This window comes from Dromiciops gliroides, chromosome 4 (genome assembly GCF_019393635.1).
Source record: "Dromiciops gliroides isolate mDroGli1 chromosome 4, mDroGli1.pri, whole genome shotgun sequence".
Lineage (NCBI taxonomy): Eukaryota > Metazoa > Chordata > Mammalia > Microbiotheria > Microbiotheriidae > Dromiciops > Dromiciops gliroides.
The window spans coordinates 448,549,909-448,566,779 of record NC_057864.1 but is presented as its reverse complement, the minus strand read 5'-3'; the positions used below and the strand labels follow the sequence as shown (position 1 = coordinate 448,566,779).

At 44.7% G+C, this 16,871-nt stretch overlaps 1 protein-coding gene across 2 annotated transcripts in view; it reads right to left on the bottom strand.

Annotated features, from left to right (window-relative positions):
• LOC122726572 (D-3-phosphoglycerate dehydrogenase) overlaps positions 1–16,871 on the bottom strand; it is a 36,462-nt gene that overhangs the window by 3,574 nt on the left and 16,017 nt on the right. Inside the window, exons 6-10 of one of the 2 annotated variants that reach the window (XM_043964387.1) lie at positions 7,969–8,101; positions 6,333–6,481; positions 4,585–4,737; positions 1,425–1,557; positions 44–174 (exon numbers count right to left, since the gene is read on the bottom strand). In XM_043964387.1, coding sequence (XP_043820322.1) covers positions 44–174; positions 1,425–1,557; positions 4,585–4,737; positions 6,333–6,481; positions 7,969–8,101 — 699 coding nt within the window. The remainder of the gene's footprint in view (positions 1–43; positions 175–1,424; positions 1,558–4,584; positions 4,738–6,332; positions 6,482–7,968; positions 8,102–16,871) is intronic. The other variant, XM_043964388.1, reaches the window with a different exon arrangement.

The window sequence follows — 16,871 nt, the reverse complement described above, 5'->3', positions numbered from 1 at the left end:
CTGGGAGGGCAGGAGACCAGGCCCTAAGGGAGACGGGACATACACTGAGCCCAGCTTCTTGCATCAGAAGCTTGGCGTTCACCAAGTTTACTTCCGCCCGGGTGGCTGTTCCCTTCAGAAGGCCGACGATGACCGCAGGGCTCAGAGAGTTCCCTGCATTCTTCAGAGATGATCCTGGACACAGGGAGAAAGTCAGTGCAATAACTGTCTTGATGGCATGTATATATTGGGTGAGAGCCACCATTTTGTTTGGAAAGCACCCAGGAGAGGTGCTCTGAATGTCAGAGTTGGGGAAAGAAACGTGTGCTGTGTGGGCAGAGCCCTGGTGAGAGGCTTGGCTCTGGGCAGAGGCAGTAACTGCTTGGCAAAGTAACCAGGCAAGGAGTGGAACCCCCATGCCAACAGGCGGCCTTGGCTCGAGTCCTCAGGACCTCCTGGGTTATACCTTCACCTTTTTTAAGGTGTGGTGTCCTCCCTTCCCTCCTGAAAGCTTGATGCCGTCCCTCGGGAAAAGCATGAATCCCCATCTAAACCACAAAGCTCAATATCTTCTACCCCATCCAATTTAGCCAAAATCTGCCTCCCTGTTGTTTTTATCATCGGTCTCTGGAGTCTCTGGAGCTTCATAGAACAAGTCTAATTCCCCTTCAGATGTGAAAAGCTGTCTATGGTGTTGTCACCAAAATCTCCTTTTATCTAGCTTTATTATTATTATTAGTAATAGTAGTAGTGGTGGTGGTGGTGGTGGTAGTAGTAGTATTAGTAACAACAATAATAAATAATATTAGTAATACCCTTAATATTAGTAGTAATAGTAAAAATAAAATACTTCAAGTTTTAAAAACTATTCCTGAACATGGTTCTCAGATCATAATTTATCCTGATCACTGCTTTCTAGATACATTTCCATGTTTCAATCTCCTTTTCATAATATTCTTGATATGTTCTGACCAGTGCAACCCCAGGGGAACTCTTGCCTCTTTTGTTTTGTATAACTGACTTCTACCAAGGCAACTTAAGGTTTCAAGTTAGAGTGCAATCTCATTCATTTTAGCCCCTCTTTCCAGCCTGTTAAGATGTTAGGTAAAAGAAATGAAATCATAAAAGATATTGCCCATTCCTTCTAGCTTAAGGTCACCAGCAAATATGAAAGGGAAAGCCATCTGTGTTTTTGTCCAAGTCACTGATGAATATGCTGACAAAATGCTAACAGCACTGCATTAGACACGTCACTGGAGGTTGCTACCCTGTTTAAAGGAACCTATAAGAACTATTCCCTCAATACAGAAAAGTTGACCCTTAGTGTATCTGTTTTGGTAGCTGGAATTCATATGAGAGGTTCTATCATAGCAGGCTAATTTCCCTTCCCACCCCCTTGTTGCGTCTCAATTCTTTTATGAAGACAAAACAAAATCTGGGCTCACCCTGTGTCACTACTTGGATAGTCCCTCTGGGTGACCCAGCCCAGCCTTGAATCAATGTGCCCAGAGCTTCTGCCAGACCAATCCAGGGCTTGGTGCTGGGGGAAAAGGCACTGGTGAGGGCCTGGGCATTCACCTGCAAAGAAAAGAGGGGAGCAAGGGATGAGCCTGAGAGCTGCTGGTTAGGGATGTGGCCAGCCCAGTTCAGCTCAGAAGTAGGAGAGAGATAGACCCACAGAGAGCTGACAGAAGGTGAATACTGAAGCATCAAGTGTCCCCCCGCCCCACCTTGCTCTGTCTGGATGCAACAATTCACCAGCTGTGGTTAGGCTGAACCTCTGGCTTATTCCTTTCCAAGGATTTTGGGAGAAACAGGGGCTGAGGGTTGGATCATCCAATCAGAGAACTGGGAGGGACCTCTGCTGCTATTTAGTCTATTTTTAAAAAATTTTTCTTTTTAGGGGGTGAGGCGATTGGGGTTAAGTGACTTGCCCAAGGTCACACAGCTGGTACGTATCAAGTGTCCAAGGCCGGACCTGAACCCAGGTCCTCCTGAATCCAAGGCCAGTGCTTTATCCACTGTACCACCTAGCTGCCCCACCATTGGCTATTTTGATTTTTTTAGGGGGGCTATTTAGTCTAAACCAGGCATGAAAAGAGGAATTCCTCTATGACATACCAGACAAGTAGTCTAGTCACCTAGCCCCTACTTGAAGACCTTCAGAGGAGGAGAACCCATGAGCTCCTGACCCCCTGCACTCACAGACACCAAGCTCCTTCCCTTCCTTAGGAAGTTTTTCCTGATGTCAAGCCTATATGTGTCTCTTTGCAAATTCCTTTGGGGCCAAACGGGAAAAATCCAATCTGTCTTCTACCAGAGTCCTTCAGATATTTCCAGATAGCTCCCATCTCCTCCTTTAGTATTCCCCTCTCCAAGCTGGAAGTCTAGTGTCTACTCAGGCCACCATCCCACTTGATCAGCTTAGACTTGGCCTGGACTGCCACTCCTTAAGCAACCTGGGGGAAGGGGCCCGCAAGCCTTGGGTTCACGGTATTAATGATGGATTTAGTTCAGACACCTGCTTGGTATTGCCTACTGAAGATTCTAAGGCCTGAGCTCAAGAGGTCTGCTAGTCTTAGCTTCTCCAAAAGAGATGGGATGATAGGCATGCACCACCACATCTGGTCTTATTCTCTTTTCAAAATGGTGTGTGTGTGTGGGGGGAGCAGCTAGGTGGTTCAGTGGATAGAGTACTAGCCCTGGATTCAGGAGGACCTGAGTTCAAATGTAGCCTCAAACACTTGACATTTACTAGCTGTGTGACCCTGGGCAAGTCACTTAACCCTCATTGTCCTGCAAAAAAAAAAAAATAGTGTGTGTGTGACCCATTTATTAAGTACCTATCATGTGCCAGGCACTATGCCAGGTACTGGGAGGACGGCATGATGCTGTCTTTACCCAACTGAAGGACTGTTGTGTATAAGAAATGAGTTCTATCTTGATGCAGAGGGTGGAACCCGAGTAACAGGTGGAAGGTGAAAAGGCAGATTTGGGCTCTATGTAAGAAAGAACTTCCTAAGAATTAATTGTTTGAAAGTGGAATAAGTTGCTTCAGGGCAGTAGGTTCCCCTCCACTGGAGGCCTTCACCCAGAAAGTGGCTGGCACTGCCACCAGTCAGCAATATCGTAGCAAGGATCTCTGGTCAGGCACAAGTTGGTCTAGGACCCCAACTCTTATTAGATTCTGTGATTCTGCTACAGACAGCAAGTATTCTAGGAGCACGGAGGTCACAGAATGCAGGAGCCATTCTGGAGAGCTTGACAGAGGAGGTGCTACTTGAGCCAGGCTTAAAGGGGTGGGTAGGCCCCTCGTGGGCAAAGGGGAAAGGGGATGTCAATCTGAAGGGTGCAGTTGGAGTGGAGGGGCTCAGACAAGGAAAAGAATCAAAGTAGCGACAAAAGATTGTGTTTTGAGGCGATGGGGGAGAGTGAGTACTGGGGACAAAGCTGCAAAGGCAGGTTAGGAAAGAAGACTATGGAAGGCTTTAAATGGCCTGCCGCAGTCTGGATTTGATCCCCAGAAGGTTTTTGAACAGGGGTAAGTGAGGGAAGAATCAGTGTTCAATGGGCAGCAGAGCACAGACCATATATATATATTTTTTTTTATGCAGGGCAAGGGGGATTAAGTGACTTGCCCAGGGTCACACAGCTAGTAAGTGTCAAATGTCTGAGGCCACATTTGAACTCAGGTCCTCCTGAATCCAGGGCCAGTGCTTTATCCACTGCGCCACCTAGCTGCTCCCATGAGCACAGACAGGGGAAGGCAGGAGGCCTAGTTAGACTGGCTATCCTTGGGAAGAGCCTGGGCAAGGGAATATAGTGGCAGTGGGACCTGAAAGGTGAGAGGCAAGAAGAAAAACCACAGTGGAGGAAACTACAGAACTCTGTTGCCATAGCCAAAGATGTCGGTTGAGCCTGGTTGTCGGAGGGATGATAGAGACAGTCAGAAGAGTAGTTAAGAAGCAGGGGAAAGAAAATTATCTTTAAAAGCATCAGGGAGAGGACACTGATGGGTATCCTGGGCCTGGGTCTCTTCCTTTGAAGCAGAGGATTCCTAAAAATCATGCTCTTGTTGGAGACAAGGGGTGAGGGGTTATGTAGGAGGAGGGTCATGAGGCTTACCTAGTTGGTGAGGAAGATGGAGACTAGTTGGGGTGCTTTCTAACCCCTCTCCCATCCCCTGGCCTACAGTCAAGAGCTTTCACGCACACATGAGTCACCTAAGCAACAGGCTTCTGACCCCAAAGCTGGCAGAGTAGCAGGGGGCGGAGCCTTTCCCAGAGTCCCTGGGAAGTGGCACCCTTTCTGTGCCTAGGGGTACAGTGTAGCAGGGCTGAGTCTTTCACTGCCTCCTTCCTTCCCTCTCCCACTCACATCAAACCTACCATCCATGGCCCAGACCCAAGGAAGGAGACAGGCACGTCCCCCACAGTGTGGGGAGGGAGAATGTGTCTCATTTATCCCAATCCCCAGGCTGGGCACTGGTCCCAGGTCTGCCTGTCTCTGCCACTGCCCCCATCTCTCCTCCCCCTGCTGCTTCTAAGCCCAGATTCTTTCATCTTCCACCTCTTCATTCCCCTCCCCAGCCAAGGTTATACTTACAACCCCAGACAAAGACTTCCCCTTCACCATGTCCACAAACTGAACTGCGATTTCTTCCCCGCACCGGCTCTGGGCTTCCTTGGTGCTGGCGCCCAAGTGGGGGCAGCTGATGACGTTCTCGTGGTTCACCAGGGCCAGGTCTCGAGGGGGCTCCTACACAGAGAAGCCATTTCCATAAAACATAGCTTGGGGTGGGATCTCAGTCTAGCCCCAGTCAAGAACAATAAAAGAGCAGCAGGAGTCCTGAACCATCCTCTGCCCCACAGTGGGCAAAAAACAAGGATTTTTTTTTTTTTACAACACTGAACAGCTGAGAGAAGCCTCTGGTTGTACCCACAACTGTAGTGCCCATGGACCTAGAAAACACCCTGGGAGTGGAAGATGTAGAGCAGAGAGCTTCCTGAAAATTCTGTTGGACTTGCAGTCATCAGGAAGACCCAAGCATAAATCCTGCCTTGGTCACTTACTAGCCATGTGACTCTGGAGGAGTCTCTTAACCTCTTTCTTGGTGCCTCATTTTCTTTATCTGTAAGATGGGGTGAATAAGAGCACGTACCTCCCAGGGTTGTTGTGAGGATTGAATGAAGTAACATGCATGGCGCTTTGCAAACCTGAAAGCCCTATATAAATAAGTGTTAGCTGTCATCATCATCATCATTATTCCCTATTTTTTTTTTTTTTGCAGGGCAATGAGGGTTAAGTGACTTTCCCAGGGTCACACAGCTAGTTAAGTGTCAAGTGTCTGAGGCTAGATTTGAACTCAGGTCCTCTTGAATCCAAGGCCAGTGCTTTATCCACTGCGCCACCTAGCTGTCCTCTATTATTCCCTATTATTAGTTAAGGAAACTAAACTCTCCAGTGACTACACTGACTCAGTCAATGCCTGGCCGAATGAATGAAAATAAAACTGGATGAAATGAATGATTCTACCACCCTGAAAGAGTGGTTTCCATCCAGTGGCGAAGATCAAACCCTGTGAGATGGATCTGAGCACCAGTAAGTGAATCAGGAAGATGGCGATGGGTTGACAGAAGCGACATTGAAACGCCCCTCAAGTTATGGACCAGTCAGAGTAAAATGTAATTTGGAAATATTTAAGAAAATAAAAATACAAGAGAACACAGATAATATTAATGTGTGGCTAATTCCATATGTAGCCCCCATATCTATTAGAGTTTGTCAATCAGTGCACTAAAGGAAGGGGAACCCTGATTAGGGAACTCCTTGTACCCAATTGAGTCAGCCCCTTCTCTATAAAGAATTTCCTAGAGCACTAAGAGGTTAAGTGACTTGTTTAGGCTCATACAGCTGGCATATATCAGAGGGAGGATTTGAACCCAGGTCTTCCAGGCTAGCTCTCTATCCCCTATACTAAATTGCCTCTCATTATATTACTTGCCCATTTTGCTTCTGGGTTCCTGAAGTTACTCAGTTGGCTCTGAAAGTGAGTACACCCAAGTGAACTAACTAATAGAAAATGGGAAACCCCTCCCCTTCAAGGCTTGTTCCAGTCTGAGGCTGGGGGAGCATGAACAGAGAAGAGAGGCTTACCTCATTTTAACTTGTTTTGGATCCAGAGTGGCCATTTTGGATCCAGACACCCCAGTTGCCCACATTCCCCACACTATCCTGCTGATTCTGGTCCTCAGAATGTAGCCACATCGGTGAATGTTCTAGTGTCCAAAGTGGGGTTCCATCCAGTTTTGGACGCGTCTCCCCCTTCATTCCACACCCAGCACAGTACTCACTTCTGTGAACACATCCAGGGCGGCCCCTCCACACTGGCCCGACTGCAGGGCACGCAGCAGGGCTCCCTCATCCACAATCCCTCCACGAGCACAGTTAACCACACGGACCCCCTTCTTGCACTGGGCAAAGGTGTTGTCGTTCAGCAAACCTGGGAGAAAGGAAGGAGTTTTCCCACGAGCCAGGCTGCCTCCCCTGTCCTCACCTGCTCACCAAGACTCCTCTGATGCTCAATTCTGATTCCTCAAATCCTTTTCCTATGGAGTTGTACCTCTCTTCCACTATATTTGAGTTCCATTCCCCAGATTCTCAGGTCCCTCCTGCTAGAGAGCAGCTCTACCGTCTTTAGCAGAAAAATTCAGATATCTTGCCCTCATCACTTTGCACCTGGCCTACTGCAATTATCTGCTGGCCAGGCCACCTGCTTCAGGTCTTTCCCCACTCTCAACCGTCCTCCATTCAGCTGTTACGGTAATCATCCTATAGCACACGTCTGACCATGTCAACAACCTACTCAATATTAACTCCAGGAGCTCCCGATCACCTGCAGGATCAAATTTAAAATCCTCTCTTGGGCATTCAAAGCCCTTCATAACCCCGCCCCTGCTTTCTAGTCTTCTGACACCTTATTTAGGTCCCCACCCCCATTCTGCAATCCAAAGACTTCTTTGGTCTTCCTGCTGTTCCTGGCACGGGACACTCCATCGCCTAACTCTGGGCATCTTTTCTGTCCCTTATACCTTAAATATTTTCCCTCCTGAAGTCTACTTCCTTCCCTCCTTTGCTCTCCTTCCTTCTTTTCTTCCTTCATTTTTGTTTTACCTTCCAATTTATTTTACTTATTTTTTCTTTTTTCCCCTTAATAGTATTTTATTTTTTCCAGTTACATGTAAGGATAGTTTTCAACATTTATTTTTATAAGATTTTGACTTCCAAATTTTTCTTCCTCCCTCCCTTCTCCCTGCTCCCCAAGACAACAAATAATCTGATATAGGTTATATATGTACAATCACAGTAAACATATTTCCACATTAGTCATGTTATGAAAGAAGAATCAGAACATAAGGGGAAAACCTCAAGAAAGAAAGAAAAATTTTAAAAAGTAAAAATAGGATGGTTCAATCTACATTCAGATTCCACAGTTCTTTTTTCTGGGTGTGGAGAACATTTCCCATCATGAGTCCTTTCTTGGACTGAGAAAAGCAAGTCTATCACAGCGGATCATTGCACAATGTTGCTGTTACTGTGCACAATGTTCTCCTGGTTCTGCTCACTTCACTCATCATCAGTCCATTTAAGTCTTTCCCGGCTTCCTTTAAATCCCAGATAAATTCCTACCTTCTGAAGGAAACCTTTCCCATTCCCCCTGAATGCTGATGCTTTCCTTCTATTTATTATCACCAATTTATACAGTATATACCTTTTTATGTACATAGCTGTTTGCATGTTTCTCTCCCATTAGACTGTGAGCTCCATGAGAGCAGGAACTCTCTTATTTTTTTTTTTGTATCTGTAGCGCTTAGCAGTCCCTGACACAGAGCAGGTGTTTAATAAATATTTATTGATTGACTCACTAGTGCAGTCATTTGGTCTTCTGGAGCCTATGCCCTGCCCAAGACAAGAAGACTTAACACCTACCTGTTGTGGAAGGCAGAAGAGGTGTATGCACAGTGATAAAGTCACAGATGGGCCATATCTGTTCCAGAGGCAGCTGCTGAACACCAAAGGATGCTGAAACCTCAGTGGGGATGATGGGGTCATATCCCACGGTCTGATAATGGAAACAGGTGAGGATAAAGAAAAGGTGGAGGGCGGGCAGAGAGAGGGATGAAAGAGAAAGATGGGGAAAAGAGAAAAGGGATGAGGGAATAAAAATAGGGAGTAAGATACGAGAGAAAAGGGAGGAATGGGAAATGGGGAGAGAGAGAAAAAGGGAGGAAGGAAGAAAGGAAAGAAACTGAGTGAATACGGGACCAAATTGACACAATTCCTGTAATAAAAGTATTGCTAACCCAATATGGCCCTTGGGTGAAGGTAATATCCTCACAGAGATTATTCAGGAAAAAGAGAAAGGAAATTGGGCTGTCTCTGCAAAGAACAATGGGAATCAAATGCCAGCTGCTTCAGAGTTAGGAACACCTGAGTAGGTAAAAAGGGAAGAAGATGGAGGAGAGGAAGAAACTGGGTCAGTCTAGGAGCTGATAAGACTTGGACAAAGATCTCTCCCCAAAAAGAAGGAGGAACTGGGTTTACCTTAGGAAGGTGAGGAGGTATGATTTCAGAAACTCACAGAACATTCCTTGTTCCTTGCAAGGCCAGCAGCAGGCCCACTAGCTTGCTAACACTTAAAATTCCTTTAACAAGGCACAGAGTCCTTTTTATCTCATAATTAGAAAGAAGGATGAAAATGCAAATCAACCTGGAGAAAGAGCTGACCGATAAGGACTAGATCTGTGATTTCATGGATTAAGTGGGATTCCCATTTGAGGAAATTCTTTCTACAATGCAGGTAAGCACCTTTTCGGTAATGTAGTCCTTTTTTGTCTTTTTATTTATTTATTTTATCTTTAATGGTTTTTTTTTTTTTTTGGTGAGGCATTTGGCGGGGGCAGCGGGCGGTGGGGGGGGGGTAGTTTAGTCTTAAGAGAGTTGCCTAGAATACTTACTGTTAAGTGACTTGTCCAGGGTCACAGAGCCAATAGAGGCTGGACTCTCTATCTACTATACCCACTAATGGGGAAGTGGGAAGGTATGTTACAGGATCATAGATTTGGGGATAGAGGGGAATTTAGCACCATCTAGTCCAACAGATCAGGATCCTGGGACTAGGGGAGGCTGTGACTTGCCTAAGGTCCACAGAGAACAAGCAAGAGAGCCAGGATTCAAACCTGGGTCCTTGGTCAAGAATCTAGTTCTTTTTCCACAGAATCATGTTGTTCTTATCTTTATCATCTCATTCTTCTCATCTTTTCCAATGATCTCCATATATAAAGATTAGTGGGACAAACTGCTATCCTGCTAGAGTTCCTTTATGGTTAATAGTCTGGGGGGCAGCTAGGTGGCGCAGTGGATAGAGCACTGGCCCTGGATTCAGGAGGACCTGAGTTCAAATCCAGACTCAGACACTTGATTTTTTTTTTTTGGTAGGGCAATGGGGGTTAAGTGACTTGCCCAGGGTCACACAGCTAGTAAGTGTCAAGTGCCTGAGGCTGGATTTGAACTCAGGTACTCCTGAATCCAGGGCTGGTGCTTTATCCACTGTGCCACCTAGCCGCCCCCAACACTTGATTCTTACTAGCTGTGTGACCCTGGGCAAGTCACTTAACCCTCATTGCCCTGAAAAAAAAAATGGTTAATGGTCTGCATATATTACAAGAGTGGATTAAAAAGCTGCTCCTTTTGTTGAATAAAAAATAGGCTAAAAACTCATCTTCTGCAGACTCCCCGAGAGCATCCTTGTAATACCTTCAGGAGCAGACAGGACAGCAAGGGTGATGTGTGGCCCATCTTCTTCCCCGGTGACTTATTTCCCCAGGTAGGTCTCTGCACTTTGAAAACATTTTGTTCCACATAGCTTGGAAACTGGTGAGTATCTGGGATGGGGATGTCTGTTTAAAGCATCGTTCTTCAGCTTTTGTGACTCAATCTTATGTTTATGTAATTGTGGGACAGCAGTTTGGTCTGTGAAAATGGCCTGGTTCGAGAGCAGTTTACTGGAGCTGTTCTCCAGCATCTTTCTAGGTCTAAGATAGGTATGTGTTATCTGTCAGTCCATGAAAGAAAGTCAGCTTCCCATGAATTCTTCTGCCTGCCAGGTGGTGCATTGGTACATATATTCTACAGGTTGAAGTGATGGGTCACACAGTCTCCACTATTTCTTTGTATAATTTTTGTTACTGTTGCCCATTTCTCAGTCGTGTCCGGGTTCTTCATAACCTCATTTGGGATATTTCTGGCAAAGACATTGGAATGGTTTGCCATTTCCTTCTCTAACTCATTTTACAGATGAGGAAACAGAGGCAAACAGGGTTACATGACTTGCCCAGGGTCACACAGCTAGTAAGAATCTGAAGCTGGATTTGAACTCAGGAGGATGAGTCTTGGTGACACCAGGTCCAGCACTCTCCACTGTGCCACCTAGCTGCCCCATCTCTTTGCTTCTTTGTCTCCATCCAAACTGGAGACAAGCAACTAACATTATCATCTTCCCTACCACTGCACCACCCAGCTGCCCTAGCATAATCTACATTCAGAATCCTTAAGGATAGAGCTTCTATAGGTAATGGCAAGTCACCTAGTCTGAATGGTATTTGGTAATGCCCTTCCAAATGGCCTAAGAAAACACTTAGTTTGTACCTTATCTATGCACGAATCATGACTATGTATTATTTTGTATTGTTATTATCAATGCATGTGTTATATCTCCTAATATATATATATATACATATGTATATATATTAGGAGATATAACACATGCATTGATATATATATATATGTATGTATATATGTATATAGTGTGTGTGGCAATTGGGGTTAAGTGACTTGCCCAGGGTCACACAGCTAATAAGTGTCAAGTGTCTGAGGCTGGATTTGAACTCAGGTCCTCCTGACTCCAGGGCCAGTGCTCTATCCATTGCGCCACCTAGCTGCCCCAAAGGGTCTATATTTTAAACCCGATTATTATTAGGCACCTAATGTGTGCAAAACTCTAGTGGAGGTGAAAACAAATTACATAAAACGTGTCCCCTGTCCTCAAGGAGTTTATATTACAGGAGACTTATTTAACACTTGTATCTCCTTTGGCACCTGGTGTAGGACACTATACAAAGGAGGTTCTTAGTAGGCATTTGGATGGATGGATGGATGGATGGATGGATGGATGGATGGATGGATGGATGGATGGATGGATGAGTATACTTCCCAGGAGACCCTCTGGGCACTCACCCTATAACCTTATCTGATGTGTATATGATGAGTAGAGACAAGGGAAAGACATTTCTAGGAGTCTTGGGAATTGAACAGAATCACTGTTCTAGGACAGGTATCAAAGATCAGGTAAATGACAGCGACCACGTCAGACTGATTCAAAATATAGTTCCCGCCCTCCCAGAGTGGCATCCAATAGGGAGATAGAACACATATATTGATAACAACAATACAAAATAATACATGATCATGATCAGCGCATACATAAGGTACAAACTAAGTGCTCTCTGAGGTCATTTGGAGTCCAGCACCCAAGACATTAGCAAACACATCATATTGAGCAATGAAGGCCATTAGTAACTGCAAATTCAGTTATTCCTTCATGTGGTTGGACAAGGGCTTTTCCCCAAAAGCATCAACAACAGAGCAAAGTTTCCAACTTAACGGGGCGAATCTAGGATCAATCAAGTCAGATAGGGAGTAGATAAAGGGGAAAGATCCCTGGAAAGTATCACCCATGGCACACTGGAGTGAAGTGTCAGCCTTTGGTAATAGGAGAGAAAAACAATCATTTTACCTGTTTAGATTTCAGAGAAAGAGGTTGGCCCCATAAAGATCCCTAGCTAGCAGTTCACACTAGGGCTTAGGGAATCAGCTGATTCTTTGCCAAAAACATAGGAAGTCAGCCCAGAAAACGCTCTTGATTACCCAGAGTCTCAAGGAAGGAGGGGCCCTGATATTACAAGCCCTCTCTGTTTGCAGACTAATAAGCTGGCTAAAACAATGACCCAGTTCATTTAAGCTCTGGGGGAGGAGTTGAGGGGTACATGCGTGTGTGTATGTGTGTGTGTGTCTGTGTAACAGGGAAGTAGACACAGAGGGCCCTGATTCCTCCCCAAGTGCCCTCCTGTTCAGAGCTGTATTCCCAGTCCCATTTCATAAAAGGAGTAGGGAGAATATTGAGGCCAAGATAAGACCTCCACCAGATGAAATTTCAGGCAGCACATGGTGATAGAAATTTGCAGGCTATCTGGACAGAGTAAGTGATGTGCATTTTCCATAGGGGAAATGGAAATTATCTACCCAGCTTGCTTTCCTTCTTACTCTTTTTTCTTCTTTAACACCTGGACTATGAGCAGAAATTCTATAGGAAAGAGGAATCATGGCCTTTTCTGCAAATAACACCCCATCAGGGGCTAATATCATAGGCAGCCCACTGCCTAGCAAGGTCCTATTAAGATCCTGACTACCTTAAGCAAAGCACATCTTCAGTCGGTTTGAGGTATTGCATGAGGGCAAGGGCATCTTCAGTTCCATGATATCCCTTGGCCCAAACATTCTTTAGGACTATATGTTCCCATTTAAGTTGGAATTTTTTTTAAAGTACCCCATATTCACTATAATTCTATTTTATTGTAGTTTAGTTTTATTATATAGCATGTAGCTTTATTGTAGCCTAGGGATGTGTTTATAAGGTTGGCATTCGCTCATAAGGTTTTTATTCCCTAGCAAATGGTCAATATTTGTAAAGATGCCATGAATGAATAGCTGAGCGATATATATACACCATCTTCCTGGTCACCCAGGCTTATAACAGAGATGTCATTGTTATCTCTTTACCCTCTCTCAACTCCATCCAGTCTGTTACCTAGGCCTGTTGATTTTACCTTCACAACGTCTTTCATATTTGCCTCTTAGTTTCCTCCAGCACTGTGACTACCCTGGTAAGGTTCTCATCACCTTGTCACTGGACTATTGCAATAGCCTTCTGGTGGGTCTCCTTGCCAAGTCTTTACCTATACCCAGCCATCCATTCAGCTGTCAAATTTATCTTCCTAAAGCACAGGTCTGACCTTGTCACTCCTCTATTTAAACTCCAGTGGCTCTCTGTCACCTCCAGGGTCAAATTTAAAATCCTCTGTTTGGTATTTAACGCCCTTCAATGTCTAGTCCTACCCCTATCTTACCCTTGTCCCCCATCCCATCCTACTCTGGGATCCAGTGACACTGGCTTCCTTCACATCCCTCTCACAGGATACTGCTTGAGAGCATTTTCACTGGTGATAGCTAATTTCTGGAATTCTCTCCTGCCTCATCTCTACCTCCAAGTTTCAGACAAAAGCACATTTTCTATAAGAAGCTTTTCCTGATTCCTTTTTTTTTTCCTTTTTGGCAGGGCAATGAGGGTTAAGTGACTTGCCCCAGGTCACACAGCTAGTAAGTGTCAAGTGTCTGAGGCTGAATTTGAATTCAGTTCCTCCTGAATCCAGGGCCAGTGCTTTATCCACTGTACCAGATAGCTACCCTTCTTGATTCCTTTTAATGTTAGTTTCTTCCCTCTGAGATTGCCTCCAATTTACCCTGTCTATGTCTTGTTGGTACATAGTTGTTTGCATATTCTCTCCCCTTTTAGATTGTAAGCTCCTTGAGAACAGGGACTGTTTTTTGCTGTTCTCTCCCCAGTGCTTAACATGGTCCCTGGAACATAGTAGATGCTTGATAAATGCTTATCAACTGATTGTTTCCATTCATTAATGACCAGTGCGCTATCATAATATCTAACTTCTCTAACAATCTACTCAGGTCCTTAACTTCTTTCTTATTCATCTTTTCTTTCTCTTTCTTTCTTTCTTTGTGGGGCAATGAGGGTTAAGTGACTTGCCCAGGGTCACACAGCTGGTACGTGTCAAGTGTCTGAGGTTGGATTTGAACTCAGGTACTCCTGAGTTCAGGCCCGGTGCTTTATCCACTGTGCCACCTAGCTGTCCCTTAGTTGCCCCCTCTTATTTATCTTTTCATTAGATTTACCTAGTTCTGAAAGGGGTACAAAGAGGTTCCCAAAGATTATAGTTTTGTTGTTAACAAGGGTAGGCAAGGGCAGCTAGGTGGTGCAGTGGATAGAGCACCGGCCCTGGGTTCAGGAGGACCTGAATTCAAATCCGGCCTCAGACACTTAACAATTACTACCTGTGTGACCCTAGGCAAGTCACTTAACCCCAATTGTCTTACCAAACAAACAAACAAACAAACAAAACAAGGGTAGGCAGAGGAGGTAATACTCAGAAATGAAAGTGATGCAAAAACAAAAATCACAAGGACAGTTTCAGAAATGATCAATCAGCATCTTAGCCGGGATTAACTGACAGCCCTTTAAGTCCCAGCCAAAATCTCACTTTCTGCAGGAAGCCTGTCCCAATCCCCCTCCATTCTAGTGCCCTCCCTCTGCTGATTGTTTCCAACTTATCCTGTCTATAGCTTGTTTGTACAGGTTATTTGCATTTTGTCACCTTTCCCTGCATTATACTGTGAGTTTCTTGAAAGCAGGGATTCTTTTATCTTTCTTTGTATCTCTAGTGTTTAGCACAAAGCCTGGCATACTTTTGTTTTTCAGTCATCTTACCCTACTCTCCGGCTGTCCTTATATTCCTCATGAGTGGATTGTTGTTTTTCAGTTGTTTTAGTCATGTCTGACTCTTCACAACCCCAATTGGGGTGTTCTTGGCAAAGACATTGGAGTGGTTTGCTATTTCCTTCTCCAGATCATTTTATAGATGAGGAAACTGAGGCAAACAGGGTGAACTGACTTTTTTGTTTTGTTTTTTGTTTTTTTGTGGGGAAATGAGGGTTAAGTGACTTGCCCAGGGTCACACAACTAGTAAGCGTCAAGTGTCTGAGCCCAGATTTGAACTCAAGTCCTCCTGAATCCAAAGCCAGTGCTTTATCCACTGCGCCACCTAGCTGCCCCTGAACTGACTCTTACTGGGTTACACACAGCTAGTAAGTATTGGGCCAGATTTGAACTCAGGAAGATGAGTCTTCCTTATTCCAGGCTTGGCACTCTATCTACTTTGCCACCTAGTTGCCAGGTATATAGTAGGCACTTACTAAATGTTTGATAACTGATTAACAACCATTAACTAGAATATAAGAGAAGAGTCTGGGCAAGTCACTTAACCTACTCCAGGGATTCTCTATCAGCTTCAGGATTAAACTCAACAAACATCCTTTGTTTGATATTCAAGACCCTTCATAGGCTCCCTTCTCCCCCACACTTTTCCAGTTGTCTCAGACCTTACTTGCTCCTACACACATCTGTGAGCTGGTGACACGCTCCATCTCTGGACTCTGAGTATTTTTTCACCAACTGTGTTCCATACTTGGAATGTTCTCGCTCCTTCTCATCTCCACCTCCTGGCTTTACAGGCATCCATTTCCCAAAAGAAGCCCTTCCTGATCCCCCTTAGCATTAAATGTAGCTTTTCTCTGCTGATCATCCCCAGGTCAACCTGTACATCTTGTTTCTATTTAGTGGCCTACACATCATCTCCTCCACTTCTGCACTTGGTCCTCGATGTAGAGAAAAAGAACCACCAGCTCATGGAGCCCCTACTTATCTCTGGTGTCTTCTGCTTTTCTTCCTCTGACCTTTGTCTATGAATGTTTGTATTCATGGTCCCAGTGGCTTCTGGTGGAGTAATTTTCCAAATATGTCTCTATGTTCATAGCATCCACTCAAAACAACCCCGGGAAGCAGGTATTATTATTATCATCATCTCTATTTTATAGTTGAGGAAACTGAGGCAAACATGTTATGTGACTTGCCCAGAGTCACAGGGCTAAAGTATACAAGGTAAAGTTTAAATTCAGGTTGTCTTGACTCCAGGACCAGAAGACTACCCACTGCACCACCCAGCTGCCCCAGCATCCTCCACAATTTTTTCCAGAATTTTCTTGACTACAGTCACGCATGCATTGGTTAAAAACTGGTTTTCAATTATCCATCAAGGTTAAAGGCTTTTGGTTTTAGTTTAGCATTTAAAACTCTCTGTAGTTGGCATTCCTGGCTGTAGCCCCAGGCTGGCCTTGGGGCACAGAGCCAAAGCAGGGGATGTGCTCTCTATGATGGGTCTCCTAGTCTCTCCAAACACTGTTTCCTCCATGAGCCCTGCTTGTCTTCACAGATATGGTAAAAGTCCAAGATCACGTACAACAAGGGCATCGGATTTCTACTTCAACTCACCTGCTATGTCTGTTAGAGAACAGAATTATTCTATATGATAGAATTATATTACATAATATAATTAATTCTGTTAGAGAAGCTTAGGAATTATCCATTTGAGCTCCATTTTTTCAATGTTTTCTCATACATACATATGTATGTGTGTATTTGGCAGGGCAATAAGGGTTAAGTGACTTGCCCAGGGTCACACAGCTAGTAAGTGTCAAGTATCTGAGGCTGGATTTGAACTCAGGTTCTTCTGAATCCAGGGTTGGTGCTCTATCCACTGTGCCACCTAGCTGCCCCTCATACGTTTATTTTTAACATTACTGTCACTTCCCAGTGAGGAATCAGCCTCACTCAGTGCTGGTAATGTTAGTACAATTAAATCAAACAGGGGGCAGCCAGGTGGTGCAGTGGATAAAGCACTGGCCCTGGATTCAGGAGGACCTGAGTTCAAATCCGACCTCAGACACTTAACACTTACTAGCTGTGTGACCCTAGGCAAGTCACTTAACCCTCACTGCCCTGCAAAAAACAAAAACAAAAGCAAAACAATTAAATCAAACACATTTACCATGTCTAATCATTTACATCTCATTCTGCATATTTTACT